This window comes from Colossoma macropomum, unplaced genomic scaffold, assembly GCF_904425465.1.
Source record: "Colossoma macropomum unplaced genomic scaffold, Colossoma_macropomum, whole genome shotgun sequence".
Taxonomy (NCBI): Eukaryota; Metazoa; Chordata; class Actinopteri; order Characiformes; family Serrasalmidae; genus Colossoma; species Colossoma macropomum.
In genome coordinates this window covers 7,698,264-7,725,585 of record NW_023494787.1, presented here as the reverse complement: position 1 = coordinate 7,725,585, position 27,322 = coordinate 7,698,264, and the positions used below count along the sequence as shown (strand labels likewise).

The 27,322-nt window shown below is 41.0% G+C and overlaps 2 protein-coding genes across 3 annotated transcripts in view; both read left to right on the top strand.

The window, feature by feature from the left end:
* LOC118805306 (myosin-9-like) overlaps positions 1 to 12,280 on the top strand; it is a 61,313-nt gene extending 49,033 nt beyond the window's left edge. For both annotated transcript variants that reach the window (XM_036566019.1, XM_036566018.1), the window contains 22 exons: positions 427 to 535; positions 806 to 937; positions 1,363 to 1,569; positions 1,733 to 1,870; positions 1,985 to 2,108; positions 3,112 to 3,283; positions 3,616 to 3,828; positions 3,945 to 4,089; positions 4,288 to 4,494; positions 4,655 to 4,759; positions 4,956 to 5,108; positions 5,315 to 5,563; positions 5,788 to 6,000; positions 6,224 to 6,436; positions 6,639 to 6,800; positions 6,933 to 7,061; positions 7,689 to 7,777; positions 8,245 to 8,368; positions 8,597 to 8,805; positions 9,203 to 9,311; positions 9,740 to 9,912; positions 10,967 to 12,280. In XM_036566019.1, coding sequence (XP_036421912.1) covers positions 427 to 535; positions 806 to 937; positions 1,363 to 1,569; positions 1,733 to 1,870; positions 1,985 to 2,108; positions 3,112 to 3,283; positions 3,616 to 3,828; positions 3,945 to 4,089; positions 4,288 to 4,494; positions 4,655 to 4,759; positions 4,956 to 5,108; positions 5,315 to 5,563; positions 5,788 to 6,000; positions 6,224 to 6,436; positions 6,639 to 6,800; positions 6,933 to 7,061; positions 7,689 to 7,777; positions 8,245 to 8,368; positions 8,597 to 8,805; positions 9,203 to 9,311; positions 9,740 to 9,912; positions 10,967 to 11,075 — 3,484 coding nt within the window. In that variant the 3' untranslated portion in view covers positions 11,076 to 12,280. The remainder of the gene's footprint in view (positions 1 to 426; positions 536 to 805; positions 938 to 1,362; positions 1,570 to 1,732; positions 1,871 to 1,984; positions 2,109 to 3,111; positions 3,284 to 3,615; positions 3,829 to 3,944; positions 4,090 to 4,287; positions 4,495 to 4,654; positions 4,760 to 4,955; positions 5,109 to 5,314; positions 5,564 to 5,787; positions 6,001 to 6,223; positions 6,437 to 6,638; positions 6,801 to 6,932; positions 7,062 to 7,688; positions 7,778 to 8,244; positions 8,369 to 8,596; positions 8,806 to 9,202; positions 9,312 to 9,739; positions 9,913 to 10,966) is intronic.
* Positions 12,281 to 14,404: 2,124 nt separating this feature from the next.
* Positions 14,405 to 27,322, top strand: slc25a38a (solute carrier family 25 member 38a). The gene is made up of 8 exons (XM_036566017.1): positions 14,405 to 14,992; positions 17,303 to 17,406; positions 22,523 to 22,647; positions 23,017 to 23,101; positions 23,219 to 23,398; positions 24,042 to 24,210; positions 24,555 to 24,721; positions 26,274 to 27,322. Exons 2-8 carry the CDS (start codon positions 17,392 to 17,394, stop codon positions 26,394 to 26,396), a joined length of 864 nt encoding a protein of 287 aa, XP_036421910.1. The 5' UTR covers positions 14,405 to 14,992; positions 17,303 to 17,391; the 3' UTR covers positions 26,397 to 27,322.

The following is a 27,322-nucleotide window of genomic DNA, read 5'->3' as shown; positions in this document are numbered from 1 at the left end:
ATATTTTCATTTCTGTTTGTAAGCACAAATGTGGTATGGATTTAGAACTGATTTCAGCAGAACTTCGCTTATTTTAGTAAGCTAAGAGTGGCATAATTAAACAAAATGCAAGAATGTACATGCCATGGAGTCCTAAAAGGTTAGGTCGCGTTCTTATTCATGTTCATGTGCAATTTTTTTTTCAATTATTTATGTAATAATGAAATTCCTTTGATGTATTTTTTACTTATATTAACATTGTTTTTTTTGTCTACTCGAATTACAAAGTCTAGTTACACAATTTAATCAAAGTAAATGTTCGGCTGTACTACAGTCTGTTTGCGCCTACATTGCGCTTATGTTTTTCAAACATACCTACACACCTCCATTCGCATAGACACACCCTGCTGCACATCTCTGACTCTGTGTGTGATTATGTGCTGTCAGGGCGTTCGCTAAGAGGCAGCAGCAGCTGACGGCCATGAAGGTGATCCAGAGGAACTGCGCCGCTTATCTCAAACTCAGAAATTGGCAGTGGTGGAGACTCTTTACAAAGGTGAAGACACCAATGCACTCACTCACAGCACTCCCTCACTAGCCTAAAGAAGAATAAGCACTGACACATGCAGCCGTATAAACAGTTATTGCTGTTATTTGGCTAATTAATGCAGCTGGTTACAGATTCTTTAGCTTTGAGAAACTCAGCTGAAGTACAGTTTTGTCTCATGTTGGCAACTAAAGTTGTCTCTCTCATATATAAACTATATACATATAAAATATAATGCTTTTGCTTGGCCCCTGATGACTGTGTTTCGTCCACCTGCAGGTGAAGCCTCTGCTCCAGGTGAGCCGGCAGGAGGAGGAGATGCAGGCCAAAGAGGACGAGCTCAACAAAGTCAAAGAGAAGCAGGTGCAGGCTGAGAAACAGCTGGAAGATATGGAGGTCAAACAGCAGCAGGTAAATAGTGTACACGGTATGAGGCAAATTAAAACAGTTCAACAGACGCAACACACACACGGCATGAGAAAAGGAGACATAATCCAAACAATTCAAAGCATAAATCTCAAAGAGGAATTAAAACATGTCACACAAGCTACACAGAATTGCATTCAAAACTTGCAGGTCACCCAATGATGAAAATTATTTGATATTTGAAGCACCTGCAATGCATGTAGCAAGTCAGAGTGCTTTACAGTCAAGACAAAAAACAGAAAAAATAAATAACAGAAATGAACATGAAAAGACAAATATGTAGAACAACGTAGTACTTTAGCATAACCATATATGCACATCTACACTCCATCTTAACTGACCGGCAGCCAAACCCTGACTTCCCCTTAACTGACTCATGACTCACACGTCCACTGGTGCTCTGTGTGCAGCTGATGGCGGAGAAGCTGGCGCTGCAGGAGCAGCTGCAGGCTGAGATGGACTTGTGTGCCGAGGCAGACGAGATGAGGAACCGACTGGTGGCGAAAAAGCAGGAGCTAGAGGAGATCCTGCACGACCTTGAGGCTCGAGTGGAGGAAGAGGAGGAGAGAGCCAATCACCTTCAAACAGAGAAGAAGAAGATGCAGCAGAATATCACGGTACAGCCTGCTGTGCTCTGTACACTACAGAACAGAGAGGGGGTTATTCAGCATATCATTGTACTAGATGTAGTTTAAGTCTCCCAACTGAATAATAATAATAAAACCAGAAACTTTTTTTTTGACCGAACACACCTTTCACCCTTTTCATTTCGTCCAATAGGATCTGGAGCAGCAGCTGGATGAGGAAGAAGCAGCCCGTCAGAAGCTGCAGCTGGAGCGCGTCACTCTGGAGGCCAAACTGAAGAAGGTGGAGGAGGACGTCATGGTGCTGGATGACCAAAACAACAAACTGGCTAAGGTCAGTCATGGTGTGGTCTAACAGAACTGACAGTGTCATGGAGAACTTTAAAATGCATTTGCATAGGCATGCAGAGGCAAATATGTAAAATGGACTTTGTTTTGCGTTTAACAGGAGAAGAAGCTTTTGGAAGAAAGAGTTGCCGAGTTCACAACCAACCTGGCAGAGGAGGAGGAGAAATCCAAGAGTCTACAGAAGCTGAAGAACAAACATGAAGCCATGATCACAGATCTAGAGGGTAGGTCTCTACGGTTAGGGACCAGTACTTATTGACATCCTCATCGTTTAAGAGCTGATCTGGGTCCAGTGTTTGCCTCAGGAGATGGAATGTAATTACATACAGAATTGTTTAGAAGTCTTAGGCACATGTGTTGTTTGCTCAACCAGTATTACTATTAGAATAAAAACAAATAATATATATTGGTTTTATGTATGCAATTGTTTTTGTTTAGCCATTTCCAAACCTCTCCCTGAGAAAGCCCAGTATTGTTTGTAGTAGGTATTATCCAGTACCTAATTTGGCTAAATTAATACTTCATCAAATTAACCTCTTTCTGCAGGCTCCACTTGAGCTTGAAGAATGGCTATCAGCTCAGCTATTTAACATTAATACAATCAAATAAAAAATGTTTCCACTGTAATTCTGTTATCAGATTAACTAGGACACTGTAGTCACTCTGTATGAAATGTTGTGACTCTGAGTTGAGCTGCTAGCAATGAGGGATGACAGAGGAGGTATAAGAACCTCCTGCTGTGAAAACAACTCGCACCCTTCCACAAAGACGGCCATACCAAGATAGAACAGACAGCACCACTGTAGCTTTCTAGATATCAAAAAATTCTGCCACAATAAAATTAGCATCTAAATACAATTTAAACACAACGCTTACTGTTGTCTAAATTTAAATGTTCCATTAATGTTATAGAAGAAAAATTGCCTAGTAACTCTGGCACCTCCTCCAAAGGTGAAAATTACAGTTAATGGCTTCTCTGAAATCAGGAGTGCTGGTGATTTAGGCCAGTCACGATCGTGAAATTTTAGCTGATTAGTTTTATGAATAATTGCAATTAACAATTTTCTTTATGCAGCTACTAAGTTACAAGTCTAGAGCAGCATTTTTAACATATGGTAAAGTAAAAGTACAGATCATTACTACATCATTCACAGTCTGACATTAGATTCTTAGCTAGGTTACTTCTGTGTCTAGTTAAATGAATTGACCTCTGTGTTTGCGCACCAGACCGTCTGCGGCGGGAGGAGAAGCTGCGCCAGGAGTTGGAGAAGAACCGCAGGAAGCTGGAGGGTGACTCCACAGAGCTTCACGATCAGATCGCTGAGCTGCAGGCCCAAATCGCTGAGCTCCGTGCTCAGCTGGCCAAGAAGGAGGAGGAGCTCCAGGAGGCGCTGGCCAGGTCTGGATCACAGTTACCAAAACATCTCCATGTTAAAAGATTAGCTTGTCAGAAATGCTGAAGTAAACGCAGGAACCAATTAGCATCTTCTCAGTGGTTTTTCCTCTTGCACATTCTTTATTAATGAGGAGTATTTTCTATTATTGATCTTTGATGTTTCAATCATTCAATCTGTAATGATTGAAACCTCAGTGAGATTTTTAATGATGTCAAAAATGTTATTCATCATCTGTATTATTATACTAGGTAGATCATTTCTGCTAAGAAAAAATTACAAATGGAAAATGACTCTTTTATACTTTTTGACCTCTTTCTGACATCTATTTGTGCAGGATTGAGGAGGAAGCAGCGCAGAAGAATCTGGCCCAGAAGAAGATCCGTGAGCTGGAGGCTCAGTTGAGTGAGCTGCAGGAGGATTTGGAGCTGGAGCGGGCTGCTCGCACTAAAGCAGAGAAACACAGGCGTGACCTGGGAGAGGAGCTGGAAGCACTGAAGACTGAGCTGGAGGACACACTGGACTCCACCGCCGCCCAGCAAGAACTCAGGTAATTCAGTAGAACTGAAAAGGTGACCTGCTTGCACTGGGTTACAGCTCATTTTATTGTCCTATGTAAAAGTTTGGGCGCCCCTAAAATTAGAGTTGATTGTGTCCGTGTTTCAGGGCAAAGCGTGAGACAGAGGTGGCTCAGCTGAAGAAGACTCTGGATGAGGAAGCTAAAGTGCATGAGCAGGTGGTGCTGGAGATGAGGCAGAAACACAGTCAGGCATTCGATGAGCTCAATGAGCAACTGGAACAGGCTAAGAGGGTAAGACATACATCCATGCCTATTGGTCATTTACTGAAACAGATGAACCTTTTCCATTTATTGTAACTAACACACACATGTCCATTAATATATGCACTATTGTACCTACTTCTCGTTTGTTTGTTTGTCCTTTACTCACTCATGCTTATGCACATGTTCACAGTAGCTCTGACCCAAGTGCACTGTCTGTCCCTACAGAATAAGGTGTCTGTGGACAAGGCCAAGCAAGCTCTGGAGTCAGAGCGCAATGAGTTGCAGATCGAATTGCAGACACTGATGCAGGGGAAAGGCGAGTCTGAGCACCGCAGGAAGAAAGCTGAGGCTCAGGTGCAGGAGCTGCAGGTCAAACATGCCGAGAGTGAGAAGCAGAGAGCTGAACTGGCCGAAAAAGTGACCAAGTTGCAGGTGCGTAACTCCAGCCAACACATGCACATTCTTTTGAAGAGTCTGGTTAGTACAGACATGGATTAAGACGTCATCAGGCATAGAGCCCTGTAACACACAGGTTCATGTCCACAGGTTGTGGATGTGACTTGAACTGATGTTTTGGTTGATTTTGCTGCAGGCAGAGCTGGATAACGTGAACAGCTTGCTCAGCGAAGTAGAGGGGAAGTCCATCAAAGCAACCAAAGACTGCTCTGCCGTGGAATCACAGCTGCAGGACGTCCAGGTAGGGTCACAACAGTAAATCCAGCAGTTTTTTCTCAAATGCTTATGGTGCATGAAAGCTTGTACTGCCTGCTTGCTTTAGTGTTGTAATGGGAGAAAGATTTCAGATCATGTTTTAGTAATAATCATTTTGTCTGGTTTAATTAGTTCCGGTGAGGCTTGTTGCTGTAAGTTTCTCTCTCTGTGGTCCCGTGTAGGAGCTGCTCCAGGAGGAGACCCGTCAGAAGTTGTCTTTGGGCACGCGACTGCGGCAGCTGGAGGACGAGCAGAACAGCCTGAAAGAACAGCTGGAGGAAGAGGAGGAGGCCAAGAGGAACGTAGAGAAACAGCTGCAGGCTGCGCAGGCCCAGGTATATACATGTAACCACACACATTCACACGTGTAGATTGTTTTTATTTTACATAAGACTTCAACTTATATTACCAAAAAGGCAGTTCAGTGGTTTAATTCTGTATTTTAAGTATTTTGATAATAAAAAGAAGTGATAAAATAATAAATAATATACTGTAATTGTCTAACTTGCCTTGAGACCCTAACCTCTCTCTGTCTTTCTAGCTGGGTGAGCTGCGTAAGAAGATGGAGGCAGAGGCAGGCTGTTTGGAGAACGCAGAAGAAGGTAAGAAGCGTCTTCAGCGTGACCTGGAGGCAGTCAGTCAGCGGCTGGAGGAAAGAAACCTGGGCTACGACAAGCTGGACAAGACCAAGACCCGTTTGCAGCAGGAGCTGGACGACCTGCTGGTTGATCAGGACCACCTGCGCCAGATCGTATCCAACCTAGAGAAGAAACAGAAGAAGTTCGACCAGGTTTGTGTGATTCTGTGTGAGAACCCAAATCCTAATCCCAATTTAATTCCCAGTTTGTGCAGAAATTTCCATAAAAATTGTGTCAAAATGTAATTTCCAAAAAAATTGATTAAAGAAAATGTACAGAAATTAAAGAACAGACATGAAGCATTTCCGGGCATATACACTACGGTGGACATAGGAGGGTTAAAGTAGCTTCATGTTTTCTCTCTGTGTGAGTGTAGATGTTGGCGGAGGAGAAGTCTGTCTCAGCTCGTTATGCAGAGGAGCGTGACCGTGCCGAGGCTGAGGCTCGAGAGAAGGAGACACGGGCTCTGGCTCTGGCCCGCGAACTCGAGACCATCTCTGACATGAAGGATGAACTTGACCGAGCAAACAAGCTGCTCCGGGCTGAGATGGAGGACCTGGTCTCCTCCAAGGATGATGTTGGAAAGAGCGTAAGACTATTTTCTATGATGCCAAACATGCCTTGGCTGATTTGACTGCATTTGGGATAAGGGGAAGATGGCATGAATATGACTGTTATCTATCAGTTTGTCACTTTAACTGTTGCTTCAATTCAAAGGGTTTGAAATATCTCTCCTTTTTTTCTTCTCCCGTGTCTTTACTGTGCTCATTCCCTCCTTTATACTCTCGTTATTTTACTGCCCACTCTCTCAGGTGCATGAGCTGGAGAAGTCGAAGCGTGGGATGGAGCAGCAGCTGGAGGAGATGCGCACACAGCTGGAGGAGCTGGAGGACGAGCTACAAGCCACGGAGGACGCCAAGCTGAGGCTGGAAGTCAACATGCAGGCCATGAAGGCACAGTATGAGCGCGACCTGGCAGGAAGGGATGAGATGGGAGAGGAGAAGAAGAGGCAGCTTGTCAAACAGGTACACAGCCGCGGAAAAGCGTAGAAACCTCCAAGTAGGATCAGTGACTTCTCATTTTGGTAAATAAACTTCAAATAGACTAGGTATTTAACACGTTTGAAAGAAGGAGGTTTTGATCAAAGTGCAGCAGATGAATACAGTGTTTTATAGGCTGCTGGAGCTGTGTGCAATGCATTGTGGGTAAAGTAGTCTCTGCTCTCAGGTACGGGAGATGGAGATGGAGCTGGAGGACGAGAGGAAGCAGCGCTCTGTTGCCGTGGCAGCCCGTAAGAAGATGGAGCTGGACCTGAAGGAGCTGGAGGCAGCCATCGACCAGGCCAACAAGAACCGCGACGAGGCCCTCAAACAGCTCAAGAAACTTCAGGTGCTCTTTTAAGACATAATGCTGCACACCTGTCTCAGTTCTCTCAGTCAGAGCAATCCATGTAAATGGCTGGTGTGTGTGTGTGTGTGTGTGTGTGTGTGTGTGTGTGTGTGTGTGTGTTATGGTGTGTAGGCTCAGATGAAGGACCTGCTGCGGGAGCTGGACGAGACACGTCTCTCCAGGGAGGAGATTCTGGCCCAGAGCAAAGAGAACGAGAAGAAGGTCAAGAGCATGGAGGCAGAAATGATCCAAATGCAGGAGGTACTCAATTTCTTTATACGCACAAATACTCACATACTTGCACACTCACATTTTTCTCTCTCTCTCTCTCTCTCTCTCTCTCTCTCTCTTTACCTGTATATCTTATTGTCTCTCTGTTGCTATCTCTTTTCCCTTTGCCTCAATTTATCTTTAGCTTTCTCTTTATCCCAAATTTTCTCTCTTTCTCTCACTCCCTATCCCAAATTTTCTCTTTCTTTCTTTTTCTGTCTCTTTGTCTCTAACTTTGTCTTTCTTCTCTCTACTATTTCTTTCTCTCTCTGCTTCTTTTTACTTTATCTTTGTTTATTTCTCTCTCTAACTTTGTCTTTCTTCTATGCTTCTTTCTCTTTTCTATCCGTCTTCTACCTTCTCTCTCTCTATTTATCTTGATCTTTTCTGTTTGTCTTTCACCCTCTCTCTGTCTCTCTCTCTGCCTCTCTCACATCCTCTCTTTTCTTCTCTTCTCCTCTCTCTCTCTCTCTCTCTCTCTCTCTCTCTCTCTCTCTCTCTCTCTCTCTCTCCCTCCCTCCCTCCCTCCCCACCTCTCACCTCCTCTTTGTTACTCTGTTTCTCTCTCTCTCTCTTACTCATTTTACATAAGTTACACATCACTGTGTGTGCGTGCAGGAACTGGCTGCAGCAGAGCGTATGAAAAGACAGGCTCAGCAGGAAAGAGACGAACTGCAGGACGAGATCAACAACCAGGCCAGCAAGACGTAAGAACACACATATACAACAAATATAGCCCCACTGATAACCCTAACACCCCCTTGCACACACAAAGAAGCATTAGGAAGTAACGGGACAAAAGAGCCCCCCGTTATTTAAAATGCAGAGCCACAAAGGGGGGGGGCACCTGCATGAAAGTGAGTGTTTTCAGCAGCTAACTAGCCAGATAGCATTAGTGATATGACTGACCTTAACATCTGTGATGTATTTACTTTCTCAAAACAGCAAACTTTATGGTCAATTTTAAAGATTTAACCAGCCTCCATGTCTGTATTTTGGTTGATCTAAAGCAAATTCTACTATAATCTCATTCAAAAGCGTATAGCATTTGTGTGAAGTAGAGGTGTTGACTGTGAGAGCATCTATGAGGATATGACTTTGACGCTGAACTTTGGTCAGAAGTTCCAAGTTAGGTTTTTTTTTTAATCACACATCTCTTTTTCTTTCCTTATAGTGCTCTAGCCGTGGAGGAGAAACGTCGACTGGAGGCGAGAATCGCACAGTTGGAGGAGGAGCTGGAGGAGGAGCAGGGCAACACAGAGCTCCTGAACGACCGTCTGAAGAGATCTCTGCTGCAGGTGAGCACATCACTCATCCACACTGCTCTCTCATTCTTATCATCTCCATGATAGTCTTTCTGATGATTGAAGTAGTTACATTTTAAATTGTGGTGAATTTTAAATAGTTGTTTTTTTTTCCTCTCTCTTTGCTTTCCTTTTACCTTAAAATGTGAGGCAGTTGGTTTGTTTCTTGGTTTTGGTATGTTTGCAGATTCATAATTGTCTCTGTACTTCTGTCTCTCTCAGGTGGATCAGGTCAATGTGGAGCTCACTGCAGAGCGCAGCACCTCCCAGCGTTTGGAGGGTGCGCGGTCACAGTTTGAGCGCCAGAACAAGGAGCTGAAACTCAAACTGACAGAGATGGAGGGTACAGTGAAGAGCAAATACAAGGCCACTATCGCCGCTCTGGAGGCCAAAATCGCACAGCTCGAAGAGCAGCTGGATGTTGAGACCAGGTCAGATCGCATGAAAAACACTGAATAACTGAAAGATAGATAACTAACATTGCCCAAACTAATTCTATTTGCTTCCTCTAGTAACATTAGTGATTTTTGGACACATTTTGGATGAAGTTGTTTTGTATATTTGGGTCATCACCATTTAAAAAAATGTTTTGGTGGAAAACAGAAAAGAAAAAAAGTCATTAGCCCATTATAGCCTTTGGCATGATGCAGTTTGCATAAGTCATGAACATGTTCATGATGGAATGAAATAAGACTGGTGGTGCAACAACTCAAGGCTAGTATTTACAGAACCACACAGTAAAAGTAAAAAACAATGAATTAGAGTATAATGCAGATATACACAGAGTGCAACTAGAGGCTCAAGGCCAGATGTGTGTGTTGTGTTTAGAGAGAGGCAGTCGGCCACCAAATTGGTGCGTCGTACGGAGAAGAAGTTAAAGGAGGTCGTTCTGCAGGTGGACGATGAGAGACGCAACTCTGAACAGTACAAAGACCAGGTGAGTGCCTGTACATTACAATATACTACTAATTCAGAATAAAAACCAGGTCAGAGGCAGATTAGAGACAGTACCAATTACCACTCCTGAATTTTGTCATTTTTGATGTAACTGATTGGCCATCTAGTGTCACGCCTGACTCTTTACGAGCTAGATGAGGTGTGTTAGGGTAGGCAAAACTGTGCAGAGCAGTGGGTACCCAGGACTAAAGTTGAGAATCCTGTTTTATCGCATTGTTTAAATTAACTACCAGTGATTACAAAATACAGTACTTTACAGTAAGCTTGAGTGCTGGAGTGCAAAAAGTGCCGCACTTCAGTAAAACCAAACCATAAAAGCCCAAGACCCCAATACATTACTATTACAGTGAGCAGACCAGGTCAGAGCCTGTACATCACTGATTCTGGTGTGCGTGTTTGGCCCTGCAGGCAGAGAAACTGAACAGCCGTATGAAGCAGCTGAAGAGGCAGCTGGAGGAGGCTGAGGAGGAGGCGCAGAGAGCTAATGCTAACCGCAGAAAACTGCAGCGTGAGCTGGAGGACGCCACCGAGTCAGCCGACGCCATGAACCGTGAGGTGTCCTCACTCAAGAGCAAACTCAGGTAATGCAGGCACAAATACACACTTCACTTTTACCTGCTACACCCCGCTCCCTAAAGAGTCAGGTACCAAACACTGCACCCTAAAGCCCCGCACCCTAAAGCCCTGCACCCTAAAGCCCTGCACCCTGCTCAATCAAGAGCAAAACTCGTCTGCTTTACTGCAGCACTTCTAACAAAGGCACCTCAGCTCTGCTACATTGATACTGGTTACTAGTTACCAGAATACTAAACACGATCTCAAATTCCAGACACCTAAATTGACATAGCCACTTTTGTGGAATCAACCCCATCTTTAAACAGAAAGGACGGTTCTGAAAAGACAAGATTCAAACAAAATTTATGCCATTTGCTATAAATTGAACAAATCTGACTTTAATTTCCAGGTAAAACTGATAATCTTGGGACAAACCCTCAGGCGTTTGTGTAGATGGAAATTTCTGCTGACATTCTTCAGAATAGAACTTGATGGGAGCCACTGTCTGGACTTGGCAGATGCCAGGAGAACACTACCTACCAGAAGGCATAACAGCAGGGGGCACTGTTAGTACGCAAGCTGCTTTAGTGTTCGTCATTTAAGGAGAAGCAGCGGCCATTAAACCTCAGCGAGATGTGCACGTACAACGAATACACGTATTTGCAATAACAACAAAGTTTAGTACCAAAAATACAGTTACTCAGTGTTATTTATGATGTCCAGAATTTCATTTGGACAGTTAAAGCTAAAAAGCATGCAAGTTAAAGATAGTATAGAGTGCTGCTGCAGTGGCCTGTGAGTGTTTCACTGTTGATCTGCTGCTGCTCAACCTGTTTGAATGCATTCTGCAGGAGAGTGAAGGGGACAAACAGCGTTATCATCATTCAAATTATTTGTTAAGTGTTAGATTTTAACTCTTTATTGTAGACCTGTTTGGGCCAATATTGTCTTTTTTTGATTGCTGAAATTCAAGTGTGTCCCTAGTAATAGCATATTAGTATTTAGTTTATAATTGAGTTGCATCACTCATGTGATTAGGGCACATCCATCCTAATCCTCTGTGGTTTGTGTTTTCTTCAGGCGTGGCGATTTGCCCTTCACCATGCGCCGCGTTGTCAGCCGCGGAGGTGTGGAGAGTGACGAAGAGAGCGAGGCCAAGAGCGAAACCCCTGAACCCAAACCAGAGTGAACAAACTCTTACAGTGCCACCTGCTGGCTGCAGTGCTGAACTGCAGCTGTGTTTTTCTTACATGCACACATGTACACACACCTTTGGACATCGCTGTCCACTGGAACTCAGAGATACACACATGATTTGTTAGTGCCATAGCAAATTCTCTCTCTCAAAAACACACACACACATACACGTTCCGTTGACAATCAACACTTCCAACACAGTTATTCGTCACTCAGCCAAGGACCAAATTTTGTCTTGTCGTGTTTGTTCTCTGGGATTTAAAAGATAATGAACGATATTTTTGTAAGGAGACATTCCAGTTCTCGTAGGCTCGTTTTCGGATCTATTTTTCTAATTGAAGTAACGGAAGCGCAGAAGTGTGTGAAAGATTGAACCAGTCGTTAAAAGTGAAGAACACAAACTGTTGGAAGGGGACCAAAATGGCGAGGCTCTCTACAGAAGTGTATTTTATTCTGACGTTTTATAAAAGGCACAAGGATGAAAGTATACTACCCAGTTATGATAACTGCTGCATCCTCTGTCTCTCTTTCTCTCTCTCCTTCTCCTTATCTATCTCTCTCGCCTGTGTTGGTAAATTAGAGGCACTTGTACTGTATAAAAGTAGCATCTTCCACTTTTTGCGCTTTTTGGGCTTGATGAAACTGTAACCCGTACTTCATTTAACTCGAACGTGCACCAAAAATATTAGCAGTGTGCACTGTAACATGATTAGGATTACATATGTCTTCACACTGAGCAATACAACAGATCTAATTGGAACGAATGGAAGGAAAAGTCGGGCGATGCACAAGCTCATAGACACAGCACTATGCACTATAGCCTTAAAGTCAGATGCATTCTACTATTATGACTTTTTCCGATCCTCAAATTTTTTTTTATGTAATTTTGGACGTTTCCTACAGTCTCTTTACTGATGTGCAGGGAAAAGCCGGGTGGTGGGGTAGATTTATTCTCTCACAGCACACTGTAATCCGCTTTTCTTGCTCACACTGCTGGGAAGTGAGAGGAGTTTATTCTAATGTTGACGTATGAATAGCTAACGAGTACTCTCCATACATACATAACGACACAAAAAAGAGAATGCAAAATCTTAATTTTGTACTATTGTTTTTTTTCTGCAACTCTAAAATGATATCCAGAGAGAGGAGTTGCAAACTGTTGGTATTATGCAAATAAACATGGCTTTCTAAAACGGCTACAGCAAACTTGGTCTTTTTGTTTTTCAGTCTCCCATTTATTGTGTCCTTTTGGTCATTTCTAGTCTAAATCTTTAACTCATCCAGTTGTTTTCACAGTCTGTAACATTCTGGTTTGTATGAGAAGCTTTAAAAAGCATGTAGTTTGCTTTTGGTATGTAATAGACTGGAGAAAAGAAGAAGAGTTTTATTGAAAGCGGTCACATTTTAACCCTTAAACGTCTACGGTCATTTTGCAATGCAGTTAAAATCTAACTACAGAGCTCATGACAGTTATGTCATGGAATTATATTTGCATTTGATTTACTTGCTGTATCTACAGCTTCAAATCTGAACTTTTGTTTTAATGTCATGAAAGGGCAAATATGTGAAGGAAAAATTTGTATTACACACATTTCTTCAAATCATAATAAAATATCACCTGCAAAATGTACCAACACAAATGTGGAATGGATTGAAAGATCTGCATTTGCACTTTCCACAGAATTTCTCAGCTTGTTTCAAAAAGGTATGAGTAAAAATTTGTAAATATTTTGACAAAATTTTATCACTGGTTTAGTCAAGAGGTGACTAGAAGGGTGGCCAGCCCAGTCAGCCATTATCAATAAAGGATCAATTATGGTGAAAATCTGCCATCAGTATAGTTAGTAGTCATAAGACTTGATCTGTAGCGAAGGCAGCCTGTATTAGTAACTTCTCTGTCCATATGAAATGTTTTTCTTAATGTTACGCACTGAAAAAAGATATTCAATTTACTTGATTCAAATACACCATTTCCTCATGAATGACCAAAATATATTTATAATCAGTTTACTTTCAGCAATAATTGTACTGATGTACTGTTATATTCATGTGGAAATGATGTAGAGATTTAATTAGGTACAGAGTAAAGACCTCGCTTATGTAATTTTAATACAGTGATGCTATTTCATTTAGTTTTTTCCAAGCAGTGTGCCACTCCAATAAGATCTGTGGGTCTTACCTGGCCACCCTATTCTGAAAGTTCTAGCTGCGCCCCTGCCAGTGATAACTACGGAGCCCTGCTGGTGACATACCATATAAATAAAAATACTGTGTGGCCAAGCCTTATTAACACGTGGGAACAAGATCCTATTGCGTGGCCACAACTAAGTGAGGCGTGGGAATGAGATAATTAAGTCGTGGCTACGGCTTAGTATGGCATTGACTCTAATTTCTTTACAGTGGTGGTGATAGGAACCAGGGGTCCCGCTGTGTACATCACAAAAAAGGCATTTTATTTAGTTTCCAAAACCACCAGTGAGCCTATATGTGTCTTAGAAGTTTTTAGATGTCATGTGGAGGAAGGTAAAACAGTGGTACATGTGAAAAAATACGTTTTCATTGGGGACTATTTTGCCTTAGAACACCCTTCTTGTGTCCTTCCACCATGACTAGATTAAAATAAGATGATTAAAATACATTTTAGACCAAAAACCATATCACAAAGCTACTGTAAAACAATTTCTCACACATCAGGCAGTGTATTTATAACCATTTCATGAAATAACTTTCTGTGAGGGAGCTGTTAGAGGCATTAAACCCCTCAGACGTCCGGTTCCTATCACCACCACTGTGAACAGCTCTGACTCAGCAAGTTTCTATAGAACGAAGAAATTCACACCAAACCTCAAAGGTTTTGTTTGCATTTAATTATGCAGAAATTTTGAAATATGGGTGGAGTTCCCTTTAAGTTATCTGGTAAACAGAGAAATCGCAGGTGTGAATGTGCAGCATTTAAATGCATGATGTACACATTATTTCACTAAATGATGTTGCTTATATAAAGTTAGACGTACTACCGGTATTATTACACTGCCCATCATTTGGCACCCAACACAAAAGGACGACAAATTACTGTCACTGTATAAAGACAGAGCTGTGCATGTTTTATCGCTACTGCTACTTTTGCACTGTACTGTGTATCTTTAGCAGTATTATATGTAATTCAGGCAAATACAGCCCAGTTAACTGAACCCTGCCGTAACTCGGTTTCGCCGCCAGATGGCGCATTGTTGGCTCTTAACAGGACTGGATCGGTTCAAACCGGTTCGGAGCGGATCTGCGGGCTGTGCGTGTCTCATCTTCACTACCTGAAATCTCAGCTTGGTGTTAGATGTCATTTTCTGATAGTTAGACGCCACTTTAACCCTCAGACTGATTAAATAAACGCCTAATGCGCTTCACAGCTGTACAGAGTTTGTCAGAGTGCTGTAGTTCGAAAAGCGTCTGACAGGATTGGAGAAACTTCTTTTTTTCTTTATGTATAAAAGTGTGAACCTGAAGACGGATATATTATATTTCATTTTAATGTTTGAGATATAAAAATGCTAACAACTTTTCCTTAAAACCCAGTTCGTTTTCTTTCAGATGCATATTAGTCGCCTGACAGACACAAGAGGCACATTCACGCATCTGCCTTTCACAGAGCCAATCAGATCGCGTGGAAGCCGACCAAGATGAGCGTCAGCCAATCAGAATCCGCCTCGGTCTATCTGAGTCTACGTCCACGCTTTTAAAGCAGGGAGAGCGGAGAGGAGGCTGAAGGTGCTGCTGTCCCGAAACTGGAGATTTGACCGCTTCCTCCTGTGAATCACTTCTACTAGAAGGTCATAGAGAAGCATAAACAGCTCACAGTTCAGAAAAACGGTGCTGGAGCGCCGGCTTTTCTCTTTGATTTTCATCCTCAGAGAGGTGAGTGTCCAGCATCACAGTGCTGCAACACTTTAGATTGGACTAGTTGAAAAATAATGTGCATTGGTCATCCACAGATATAGATATCCTGAGTCAGACTTCATTAAAATGTGTTTTTTAAGATTTAACTGATCAACTTAGCCTGAGCTTAGACTGAAAAGATTCTCAGTGATCAGTCATCATTAGTAATGCAGTTTAGTCCATGTGCAGCTTAATCTGTATACCACAGATCTGGTGAGGGTCAGTCCAGTGTTCCTCAGTCTCACTGCACATTTTATTGTTTTCCTGCTCCAACACACCATCAGCTCATCACCTCATTAACAAGCACTTTATGACTGTGTAGACCAAGGACAGTGTGCACTGCAAGGCTGCTGCAGGAGCACGATTGAGAAACACTGAAATCCATATCAAAGTGGTTAAGCAACTGAAAATGTAACAGCTGCCCAGAGTAGAAACTTTCTCAGTAATCGGTTCACTAGAGGAGTATTTCTCAACTCCAGTGCTGTAGTCCAACCTGCCTTGAGCCTTAATGTGACGTTCTCACAAGCCTGCTTTAAACCATGCCTGTATATATTTGTCATAATCATGCAGATTAGAAATCATATGATATAGTAGATCAGTTGGAGCTCTATGGGACAGAAAATGTTAAAGCTACACTATGTAAGTAGCATTACTGAGTCAAGAGGGAAAAAAACACACTAACATATGGTGAGCGTGCGCTGCTGAGAGTCACCCTGTAAAGCCTGAAATAATCATTTAAAAGTCAGAGGCATCAGATCGGATTTTGCGGGATTTTTTCAAACCATGCATACGGCTTTATGTATTAAAGTCACACGTACAAACTCAAAAGGAAGGTACAGCTCGATGTTTAGATTTCAAATGCGAAATCAGCTGATGAAGATCAGATGTCAGTAGTTAATTCACTTACATTTTTGGAAAACACAACCTTCACCAAGTTTTGACTGAATTCTCTTTAAACAGTCGTTCAGTGATGTCGCAATAATCAGATACCTTCCACTTGGAGAAGGGGACCGAAGAACAACTAACTTTACAAACTGTTTTTCTGCACGTTGTGGGCAATGACACATTTCCACCAGAGAGGGTGCCAAAAACCCCAAACTTACATAGTGTAGCTTTAAAGGATTCTTTTCAGGTTTTTTTGGCACATAGCCCAGTTTTCTTTGCTACAGTTAAATCCACATCTGCTTCTTATTACCAATATGTATACTTTTTTTGCATTTTACATTTTTAAAAAGGAGTTTGTATTACTTTTAACTGTTAAATCTCTTTTTTGGATAAAATTGCAAAATCCTATAGTTTGTGTAACATTTGATTTAGTAATTACAGTTAAAATACTTAGTCTGACACTGTATACAAATTATACAAATTAATTTTACTTTATTTTTAGGTCATGAAATCATTTAGGTTCATGTTTGATTATTCCATCAGGCTCTTGTACTTTTTGAATGGAATAAAGGTGTCAGTTCCTTTATTTTGTTCTTCAGATTTAGTTTTTAAAGGGCCCATATCGTAGAAAACTGAGGTTTCCTAGCTTTTTAAAAAAAAAAAAAAAACTTTGATGTAGTTTGTAAACATTGTCAAAGTTTTGAAACGTGCTGTTTACTGCCCAGTCCATAAATGTAAACAGCCTGTTTGTATTTGTTTTTGTGATGTCACACAAACCAACTCATTTACATATTTCAGCATACAACAGTTAAGCCCTGCCCATTCACACTGAAGTTGTAAGAAGTGTTTCAGCCAAGACTGCTTATTGAATGTGGTACAATACAGGACAGCTAATCAGAACTGAGGCATATATCAGTCTTAAAGACACAGTAACAAAAACAGCCAGTTTAATACTAATGGTCATGAAAAGATTAAATGTTTTTGGTTTTGGTTTCTCACACTTTATACTTTGGCACTTTAGACCAAAATGACCCCAAAAAGTGTCAAATGGACGTTAGTTTCTATCACAATAGAGGCTACATTTACTAAGGCGTAGCTACTTTTACTTCGATCATCTTTATTTCATTGCAGCATTTGCACTAATTAAATGCACACGCATGGTCAGCTGGTCAGCACTCGTGTGCTAAATTGTTATCACACCAGTCAGTTGTATGCTAGTTGTTTATAGTAATTCTGAATGAGCAGAGTCACGTTCACTGATTTGTTAATTGGGAGCAGCGTGTACTGCGCTGTATGTCATTCAGTTGCGAGGAGCACGTGCTGCTCCTGCTCTCAGTAACGTGACCTCACATAGTATTTTAGGCGCATGCATTAATCTGCTGCATCTCTATTTCCTTTGCCTAGGAGCACCAGACTCAATCAGGAGGGGAAAGACTGCACTCTCTGCACACAGAGTTATCAGCCTGCAGCTTCTTCAACCCCACAGCACAGTCATGGAGTTTTCTCTGGTAAGTGCCCAGCTCAGCTCTTTCAGCACAGACCTGTCTAAAGGTTTGTTTAGGCTTCTGCAAGACGGAGTGTTACTGCATTACGGCAGATCTGCTTATATCTCACAGTTGCCCAGATGCTTTATATAACACAATTTCAGAACTCACTGTGAAGTTTCTGTCAGGTTTAGTGGATGATGTAATATGAATAGAGAAGGCTGAACTCCTAGTAACCTTTTCCCCACTCTGTGCTCTAAGCTTCCTTTTCCTTTACATGTTAGATGTGTAAGACTTTGTGATTCAAGTGGTTTGAAAGTATGACCCTCGGACTTGGTATGGTGTGGTCAGGTTGCAACAGCTTGACCTGTATGCAAAAGTTTAGGCGCCCCTGGGCAAATTACAAAATTTCTTGATTTTCTATGTGAAATTGATTTTTAATAACATTAGCACAAATACTCTTTATTTGCTGAATATAACACAAAACATAAAATGAAGCCTGTGCCAAAGTTAGGGCACATTTTATATTTTATGTTTAAATTTTTTTCAATATGTTAACTCAGCAAATAAATAGAAATTGTGCAGAAAATGCCATACTTAAGTTTGTTCTCTGTAGGGGATGTTATTTTCACTTAGAAAATAAACAAAACTTGAAATTCTGGGGTGCCCAAACTTTTGCATACAGCTGAATCTAGAGCAATTACTAAGCTACTAACCAAGCAAAGGTTCATCTGAGCTAGAGATCTGCCACCTGATCTGAGTCTGACAGGGCTTGGCAAAACATCAGGCTCGGGTCAGGCTTGCTTTTTTTCGAATGAGCAGGTTTTGGAATGTTAAAATAAATTATAAGTGATGAATGGTATTTTGTAAAGTATTCATTTTTGGCCAAAGTAAAATTCTCTATTTTCAAACCTACAAATACTAAAATAAAATTGATTTATTGTTTTTATTGTCTATATTCCACTATTTATTCAGTCAAGTTTGTTTATTAATTGTTTTTTTTTAAATCTGAATTGATTATCGTTAAACTAATAGAATTGAACTGAGATTTAAGGATACCTTGAATTGTTTTCTGTAGGATCATAATTGAACTGAAACATTGTAAGGTCACACATTCACACTCATATCACCAAATGCTCTACTACTGCTAAAGGCCGTGCTGTTTCCAGATTAGTATGAAGGCTCTTCTCCTGACTACGTTGACAGTCATTGAGGATTCATTTTTAAGCCCTGATTGAGCTTCTTCTGTGTTCAGGAGACCCATGAGTTAGTAAAGCTTTAGCTAAAGTGACTCAACTCCTCAATGCTCCCATGCATGCAGAGTAGTCCTGTTGCAGTTTCTTTGCAAAGCCTGACTCGAGCAAGTTCCAGAAGATTGTTTTTGTTTTTGGTTTTGATTACTTTCGGTTTTAAGTGTTAACACCAATCAGAGCTGCCGTACGAGAGAATTGGGTCAGTTTCCTTAGTAAATGTGTATGAAATGGGCAAAGCTGTGCCAAGCCTCCAGTTTCCAGGCTCCTCATTGGTTCAGGCATAGCTGGAAGCTCTGAAAGCAAGCGTTGCCACAACAGAGGAGACAAAAAGGCAGGCAGACCAACACAGAAAGACACAGAGACAGGTGGGCATTCGCACGAGTAGAAAGACAGGCAGTCAAAGGCCGAAACCATGTGCAGTTAGAGTGAGTTAAGGCAATGGCCCAAAAATCAAATTTACTCAATTATCTGCTCACCACAAATGTAGTCAATCAGTCAAGACGTTATTTAGTGTCCAATCTTTGCTTCTTGACTATTTTTTTATAGATAACTATGAAAAAGAAGAAAAGATTTTGAATGCACCCCATAAATCATTCAAAATGGTTTGCTGCAAGTGCGTAAAGCAAAAAATCGAAATCAAGATCAACTGAAGAAATGTTGCCCACACACTGCAAAGAGGATGAGACAAAGTCCAGCCAGAAAAGTGCTTTTTTATGAGCATTGATGATAGCAAGAAGATGAAACATCTGCTCAGTCTGTGTCTGGCTTGTTTTTTGCCCTTGGCTTAAAGCTGTACTATGCAAGACTTTTAGTTGAAACTGAAAGAAGTAGCATTAATGAGTCAGGAGGAAAAAAACAGGCTGATATATGGTGTCTGTGTGGTGCTGTGAGTCTCCCTACGGAGCCCTGCTGGTGACACCCTGTATAAATAAAAATAATGTGTAGGATGTCACCAGCAGGGCTCCGTATTTCCCTGTAAATCCTGAAAATAATTTATAAGTCAGAGGTTTTGGTTTGGATTTCACAAGAGTTTTTCAGACCATGTCATACATCTTTGTGTATTAACGTCACATGCACAGGCTCTAAAAGAAGGTCCAGCTTGATGTTTAGATCGTAAATGTTAAATAATCATTATACTGCTAAAGATATGGTAACAATAGTAGATCATCTACTTACATCCTCAGAAGACACGTCATTTAGCTAGTTTTGACTGAATTATCTTGAATACTCCTTTAACGCACTCACAATCATCAGATTCGACCACTGGTGGGGGTCCGTAGTACAACCTACATTACAAAATGTTCTTCTGCATGTTTTGTGCAGTTACACATTTCCACCAGAGAGGTCACCAAACCCCTGAAACTTACCTAGTGTAGCTTTAATGTAATTTAAAAAAGCACTTTTTTGCCAGACTTTGTCTCATCTTTTTTGCAGTGTGCGGGCAACATTTCTTTAGTTAATCTTGCTATAGATTTGTCAAACAGTGTCAGAAACAACAAAAACAAGTCAAGCTAAGATTACTTAACTACACAACACTGTTTCAGGCAGGATGATTTAGGCATGTTGTTTGCACAATCCTGAAGCTTTCATAGCTTTTCAGCCTCATAGCTCCTGCACAAAACCTAACTTCAGACACTAGTTGTTACTTGGCTGATTGATTACATTTTGAAGATTTGAATTTTGGCCAAACTATCACTGTAAACAGGGCTCTTATAACCCACAGTGAACTCTATTAGTATGTGTGTCAGACTGTTTCCCGTTCAAAGGGTGATGTTTAGTTGGTCTTGTGACAGAACCCCCTGCTCCTTATGTGACTGTTTGTTTGTTTATGTGTTAGTACTAATGTGTGTACGCACGCGCAGTGTGTGAGGAAGATGTCGTGGTTGTAGTATGTTTGTTTGAACACGTTGTGCCTGTGCGTCACCCTTTGCTCACACAGGAGAGTAAACCTTGTTCTATTGGGCCAGCTTTCTCAGCCCCCTCCCCTTTATCTCCGAAATCACTGAATGTTTAACCCTGATTACTGACTCGTAACCAGCACACTGCGACTCCTTACCCGAAACCTGACTCACACCTCTCACACACTATACACATCCTAATATTTTGCAGACAATTCTTTTGTAAACACTTGTCCTTGTATAACGTCTCTGTCTAAAGTTAGTAACCAATGGCTGCCCAAAGTGTGGCTGGTTTGATTCGGCCTGCCAGAAAGTAACCCAAACCCCACTCACCCACTAAGAGAGAGAACATATTTTTATACTATAAATAACTTATTCAATTCTTAGTTTCCTTTTAAAATTGTTCTGTGTAATGTTATAAAATACATTTTTAAACATTATTTGTGAATGGTTTTATCTTTTTGGTCCTAAGCCCACCACAAGCACAATACCTTTTCTCAGTGGCCATGAAATGCAATTTTAGCCCATTTTGGAGGTTTCAGCCTTGAATTTTAATATTATTAACTGAATGTTAACCTAATGAAATAATTTAATTTTTAAAATTAAATTATTTCATTTGACTATAATCATTAAACTATCCATTGTGTTAATTTCCATTCGGCCGGCAGAATGGCCACTAGGAGGCATGTAGAAAGGGGTTGAACCAGTTTTTACAGTCCTATACATTATATAATATGAACTATACCTGCACTAGCAGTACTTCTGCTTTATGATTATAGGCTCCGCAGCTCTCCATACTCATTTGACACTCACATGCTACATTGTTTTCACGAGCATGTCACTAGTACACTTATGTTGTTTTTCCACTGACCAATGTGAGTACAGTATGGTTACAAATTTGTGATCACGCATTTTCCACTACCAAGTGAACTGTACCGGACTCATACCCGTGCAGAACTTGACTGCTCTTCTTGCTGGGGTGCAACGCATACAGAACTGGGATGTATAGGTGGAGCTAGAAGTAATACTTACCACTGGTTGGTCACTATTTCCACAAAAAATAGCCAGCAATCCGATAACTGTAGGAGATCAGATTTTCTCAGTAATCCGATCAAGGCGTTTACATGCACTTATAAGGGGAAACTCCGGGTCTACCTGAGTCATGAGTAATTGGATTTCTGTTTTGCACCCGGTCAATAAACTCACAGAAGAAGACGTGACGTAAATGTAATGTAAAACCTCATGCCGCAGCTTTTCTTTAAACATCACGCCACTTTACCTGAAACATCATGCATCATTTAGAAGATGATGAATATTTAAATCCTTCATTTCGTCTAGCGTTTGGTTGGTTTTTGCAACACTCCAAAAGTGTTTTGCTGCCATCTTGCGTCTGTTCGTCTGTTTTTCACACATGCACAGACTGAGAAATCTGAAAGAAATCAGAGTCAGAGTTTACATGCCCTGAGAAATCTGATTACTGAGCTGAAACCCACCTCACTTTATCAGATTTCTTAATTGGATTTCTAGACCTTATTGTACATCTAAGAAATCGGAGTATGCTGTTTACAAGATGAACAGATAACTGCACATATCTGACTATGATTGGATAATTGTGTACATGTAAACTCACTATTTGTGACACATAAAACCAAATTCTGTGTAAAACGTCATTCAAAACGTGAAGCTCCTCCATTGTTGCTTCTGTTGTTTGATAACACTAGATTTGCATTAGAAATCACATCATCACCACATAACCTTTGGATAATCTGGTTCTGTTATGCGAAGAAAGGTGGACCCAGGTACTCAACCAGAGTATGGATAGCTCTGTTTGATAACTGTACCATACCATGCTACTGTACCATACTGTCCAGTGGAAAAGCCTTTACTAGCTTCTTTTTTTTTTAATTATTAATGTATTTATTTTTGTCTCTGTGAAAAATGACTGTATCAAGATGTTCTCTGTTCTGTATGTGTGTGTGATTGATACAGGCTCACCCTGCTATTAAAGCCTTCATGTGTGGCTCTCTGAGTGGAACCTGCTCCACTCTGCTCTTCCAGCCTCTGGACCTGGTCAAGACCCGCCTGCAGACTCTACAGAACAGCATGCACCCTGGGTAAGAACTACACACACACCAGATACACACACACACTACAATATTAAGACCACACATGAGGACTGCAGGATATAGAGAATGCTTGTATTTGTTGCGAAATTAACAACAAATTGGTTTGTAATAAATAATATTACCTATTTAAAGGACAGTCTGCATTATTTTGACCAAAATAAATTATATTTCTTGTCTTACATAAATATTTTGATTCATCTGATTCAACACCCACAGAAACACTCATCCTGAACTATGATTGGCTCTTATAAGACAAACATGCCTCACATACCCCACAGTTTATTGTAAAGGATGATTGACAGGTGTTTAGAGGGACTAAGTCATTTAGATTGTGACTGGTTTATTTCTCTGTGTCAGTTCAGGAAGGGTTGGCATGGTAACAGTGTTCCTCAGTGTTGTGAGGACAGAGAAGCTGCTTGGACTGTGGAAGGGAGTCTCTCCAGTAAGTGTTACACTCACACCCACATGAACACATTTGTGTCATCTTTAAAGGGTTAACAGTCTAATTTTCTTCTTCTTGTCATAACCCCCACCCCCTACACCCCCTCTTCTGCTGCAGTCGTTTGTGCGCTGTATTCCCGGAGTGGGGATCTACTTCAGCACCTACTTCAGCCTGAAGCAGCATTTTTTCAGCGACAGGGCTCCAGGCCCCATGGAGGCCGTGCTGCTGGGGGCCGGAGCCCGCAGCGTGGCAGGAGTGTGTATGCTGCCAGTCACTGTCATCAAGACACGCTTTGAGGTGTGTATGAGTATAGATGTGATAGAATGTGTGTTTGGCCTCTTTTCCACTGTAGAGCCAAATCATTATCAAGGCCAGTGTGTGCCATTCTGCACTGGTGCGGACTCCTGAGACCGGTTACGGTTTCTTGTTTTATGTGCTGTGCTGTTAAATCAAAACCAGGAAATATTGAAGAAAATTATATTTATATTCATGTGTTTGCATGTTAGTATGTAAGACAAACTAAATAAAAAAATCCGCTTTGTTCGATCACAATATTTATACATTAAATAAATGCAACAGCTGCACTGAGAATTTCTGTTGTTATTATTAACACAAGAACAGATTAATTGGCAGAAATAGCCACAGCCTTAAAGGATTAACTGAATATCTGTTTATTTTATTTAAAAATTAGAATTGAATAAAAATCAGCACATTCATTTTTGCTTCAGCACAATTAATAATACATTTTCGACCAGATTCCAAATAAATAATGAGCATGTATCACATGCACAAGCTTGCAGTCCACTGTGCTATAAGTACATTAAGAAACACATGAATACAGAAAAACAGTTTGGCTGCGTTGATGCATATAGTGTACAATATTTTTGCAATTTCTGGTGAACGTAGATCAGTAGTTTTTATTTGTGCATGTGTCTTGCAGAGTGGGCGCTATAACTATGGCAGCGTGGCGGGGGCTTTGCGGAGTGTGTGTCAGACCGAAGGTCCGAGGGGGCTCTTCTCTGGCCTCACAGCCACCCTGCTGCGGGACGCCCCATTCTCCGGCATCTACGTCATGTTCTACAGTCAGGCCAAGAGCACACTGCCCAATGGTCAGTATGCCACTGTGCTTATGTGCACATATGGATTTTCTCAATTGTATGAATTGTACTGCATATTGAATGTTATACTGGCATCAAGTGTGGATGAGCCCAATGTGCAGTATGATTATAGTTCATTTCCTGGGTTGGTGTTATACGTGCATTTGCTGGTCCATAGCACGTTCTGTCAGACAGGCTCTATCCGGTTTAGTTTAGGGCTTAGCTCACATAAAGTTATGGATTACGTAAGGCGTACTTGGCTCGTCTGCAACCTTTGCAATTCTGTTTGCTCACTTTGCAAGTCTGTTGGTTTCCGCCTATGACGTCTAACTTTTTCTTTCTCCATGTCTCTACAGAGATAAGCCAGTCAGCCTATGCACCCTTGGCTAACTTTAGCTGTGGGGTTGTGGCCGGTGTGCTGGCCTCTCTGATCACTCAGCCTGCAGACGTGGTTAAAACTCACGTCCAAGTGAGCCCCCATCTCTTCAAGAGGACCACTGATGCAATCCACTACATCTACATGGTAATTCACTTCAACTACAACATTGGTTTTGCTGCAGAGCTCTTCTCAACCCCACCCTACTGATCTGCCTTATCTCTCTTCAGCACACTGTCAGCTGACAATATGATCACCAAGCACCAGTTTTTTTACATACCTATAGTAGCTGTCACTATTTGATTATATTAGTAATCGAGTAATTGAGGAAAAAAACAACAGTATGTGGTTAAAAATGCATTTAATTTAGTGTAAATCAAGCTGTTTCTTGCTGCAATGCACAGCTGTGGAAAATGTGCATTATTCATCATGGAAATTGCCAGCAAATATTTACCAATACATTGAGAAGGTATATTTTAATCTAGGACTTTTAAATAAGCAAGTGAGTGAACTTTACAGAGCAATCAAGACAGCCCTAACCTGTACATCAGGGATACTCAGCTCCAGTCCTGGAGGGCCAGCACAGTTTAGTGATTTACATCTGTTTTCTCAGGCGACTTCCATCTGCTAATTGTCATGTTTAGTAGGTGCTTTTGAGCAGGGAATCACCAAACTGTGCTGGTCCCTCCAGGACCAAAATGCCCTTGCTATACCTTCCACAACTATACAGTTTAGGCTTCTAAGCTGTCAGTTCAAACAAACCTTAGTTTAAACCACCAGATCATCTTTATCTTTAATGTGGATGGTCAGCTGTATATGCTTTGTAGATGCTGAGTGTATCTTTAAATAACATTTGACTAAATATCTATTAAACGCAACTAAACTTTAAGTTGCATGTTAAAGATTCTATTAAATCTGTCCCTAAACCCTAAACCTAACCCTAACCCTAACCTCAAGACAAAAACTACACCTGCTCTTAAACCTAACCATAACCATAATCTTGTTGATAATCAACTGGGTATCACCAGAAAGTTTGCTAATGATTAAAGTATCTGTAGGTCATCTATAAGGGACCATCAAAATAAAGTGTGACTGATATCTATATACATTAATGTCCAATCAGGGATCACTGCAAGTGAGTTTTCCCCACCCACTAAGAATTAAATATAATGATTCCATGTGGTCTCTGTAAACTGGGCATACCCAGTGAATCAGGATTTGAATCAGGATTTCTCACAATTGAAAGTGCATGTCAACTGCACGTTTTGAACGAGTTTGAACTTGAACTGAGTTTTTTTTTTTTTACATTTGACAACTGTTAGTTTAGTAAACCCAAAAATATAAGTCAAGCCAGGTTACTCAAGTTTTTTCAGATCGTAATTTTTGCAGTGCAGAAGTGCGATTGGTGTGTGTCATCTGTACAGATCTTGTCTCAAGACCATTCTGCTCCTCCTTCAGGGTTACTTTAGCACACCACCAGGCAATGGTTGATGTATTAATGCTCCCTTTGACATTCTGTACTCCTGCATTAGTTTTTCCATCTTCCTCATCACATCTTTCAGTTTGGTTTTAAGGAGAGGATCTCATCAAAGTTCTTGTTCAGCGCTGATGGAAAATGAATGAAACTTAAATGAATACTTAATGAATCGCTGTGTCTCTGTGTTATGTGTTAATTTGTGTGTGTATTTGTGTGTTTCAGGAGCATGGTCTGGTGGGGTTTTTCCGCGGTGCTGTGCCGCGCTCTCTTCGGAGAACGATGATGGCGGCAATGGCCTGGACCGTGTATGAGCAGCTCATGGCTCGGATGGGCCTCAAATCCTGAGAGAGATGAAGAGAGAGAGAGAAGGATTGAAGAACTAACAGATAAAAGGGAAGAAGATGAAGGATGAGACTAGCAAAAAGAGACTGATGGCCTCAGAAAGTGTAAGGAGGGCGGTAAAGAGAGATTTTGCACAGAGACTTTGGGTCTGCTGTTTCAGAGCCAGTGGACTTGTGGATCCGGTCTAGATGCTTCTGCTTCAGAGAGTTCGTGTTTACACTGGAGAAAGAGAATCAGATCAAACAGTCTTATTTGCTTTCAGCACTGGGTTATCCAGTCGTACAGCTGAGCACAAATTCAGATGTTAATTACCACTGGATTCACCCCAGAACTGGGACATTTGATTCAGTTTGAGAATGTTTACACTGCTGACATTTAATTCAGATTGAACGTTATAAGTTGTAATAAACAAGAAATACAAGCATTTTTCATGTAAATGTTAAGCTTTTAAGATTTACTTTCCTGCATGGCCAAACAACACTGATCATGTCTATGACACAAGCTGATCATTCTTGAAGAAAATCAATGATGTATGTGTTTTCTCAGTATGAGCAGAGCCTGCTGTGGGCATTCCTGAAAGAGACTCTAGAAACTTTAAAAGACAATGTTGCACTAAGTGCTATGAGATTCATTGCATTTTTCTATTGAAAAAACATTGTTAATGATGACCGTCTGTGGTGTTTTGTTCCGTAACTAAACTGTGGGTGTTCTAGAAATATGTATGTTTCTAACACCTGATTCACTTGAGTTTTGTACTATTAATGAAGCACAGCTTTTTAACAGTGTTATTATTTCTGTTGTCTATATAATTATGGAAATGGTGTACATAATACTATATGTTCATGTTTTTAATACCTGCAGCCATGACTGACATGCTAACTTGATCTTTTTGAGAAAAAAAATTAAATTAATTTATTGTTTCTGTAAGA

Excerpts from the sequence above, each read along its gene's own strand:
- slc25a38a (XM_036566017.1), top strand. Across the intron at positions 23,399-24,041 it reads TCATCAAGACACGCTTTGAG|AGTGGGCGCTATAACTATGG; the intron begins GTGTGTATGAGT and ends TGTGTCTTGCAG. Across the intron at positions 24,722-26,273 it reads CAATCCACTACATCTACATG|GAGCATGGTCTGGTGGGGTT; the intron begins GTAATTCACTTC and ends TGTGTGTTTCAG.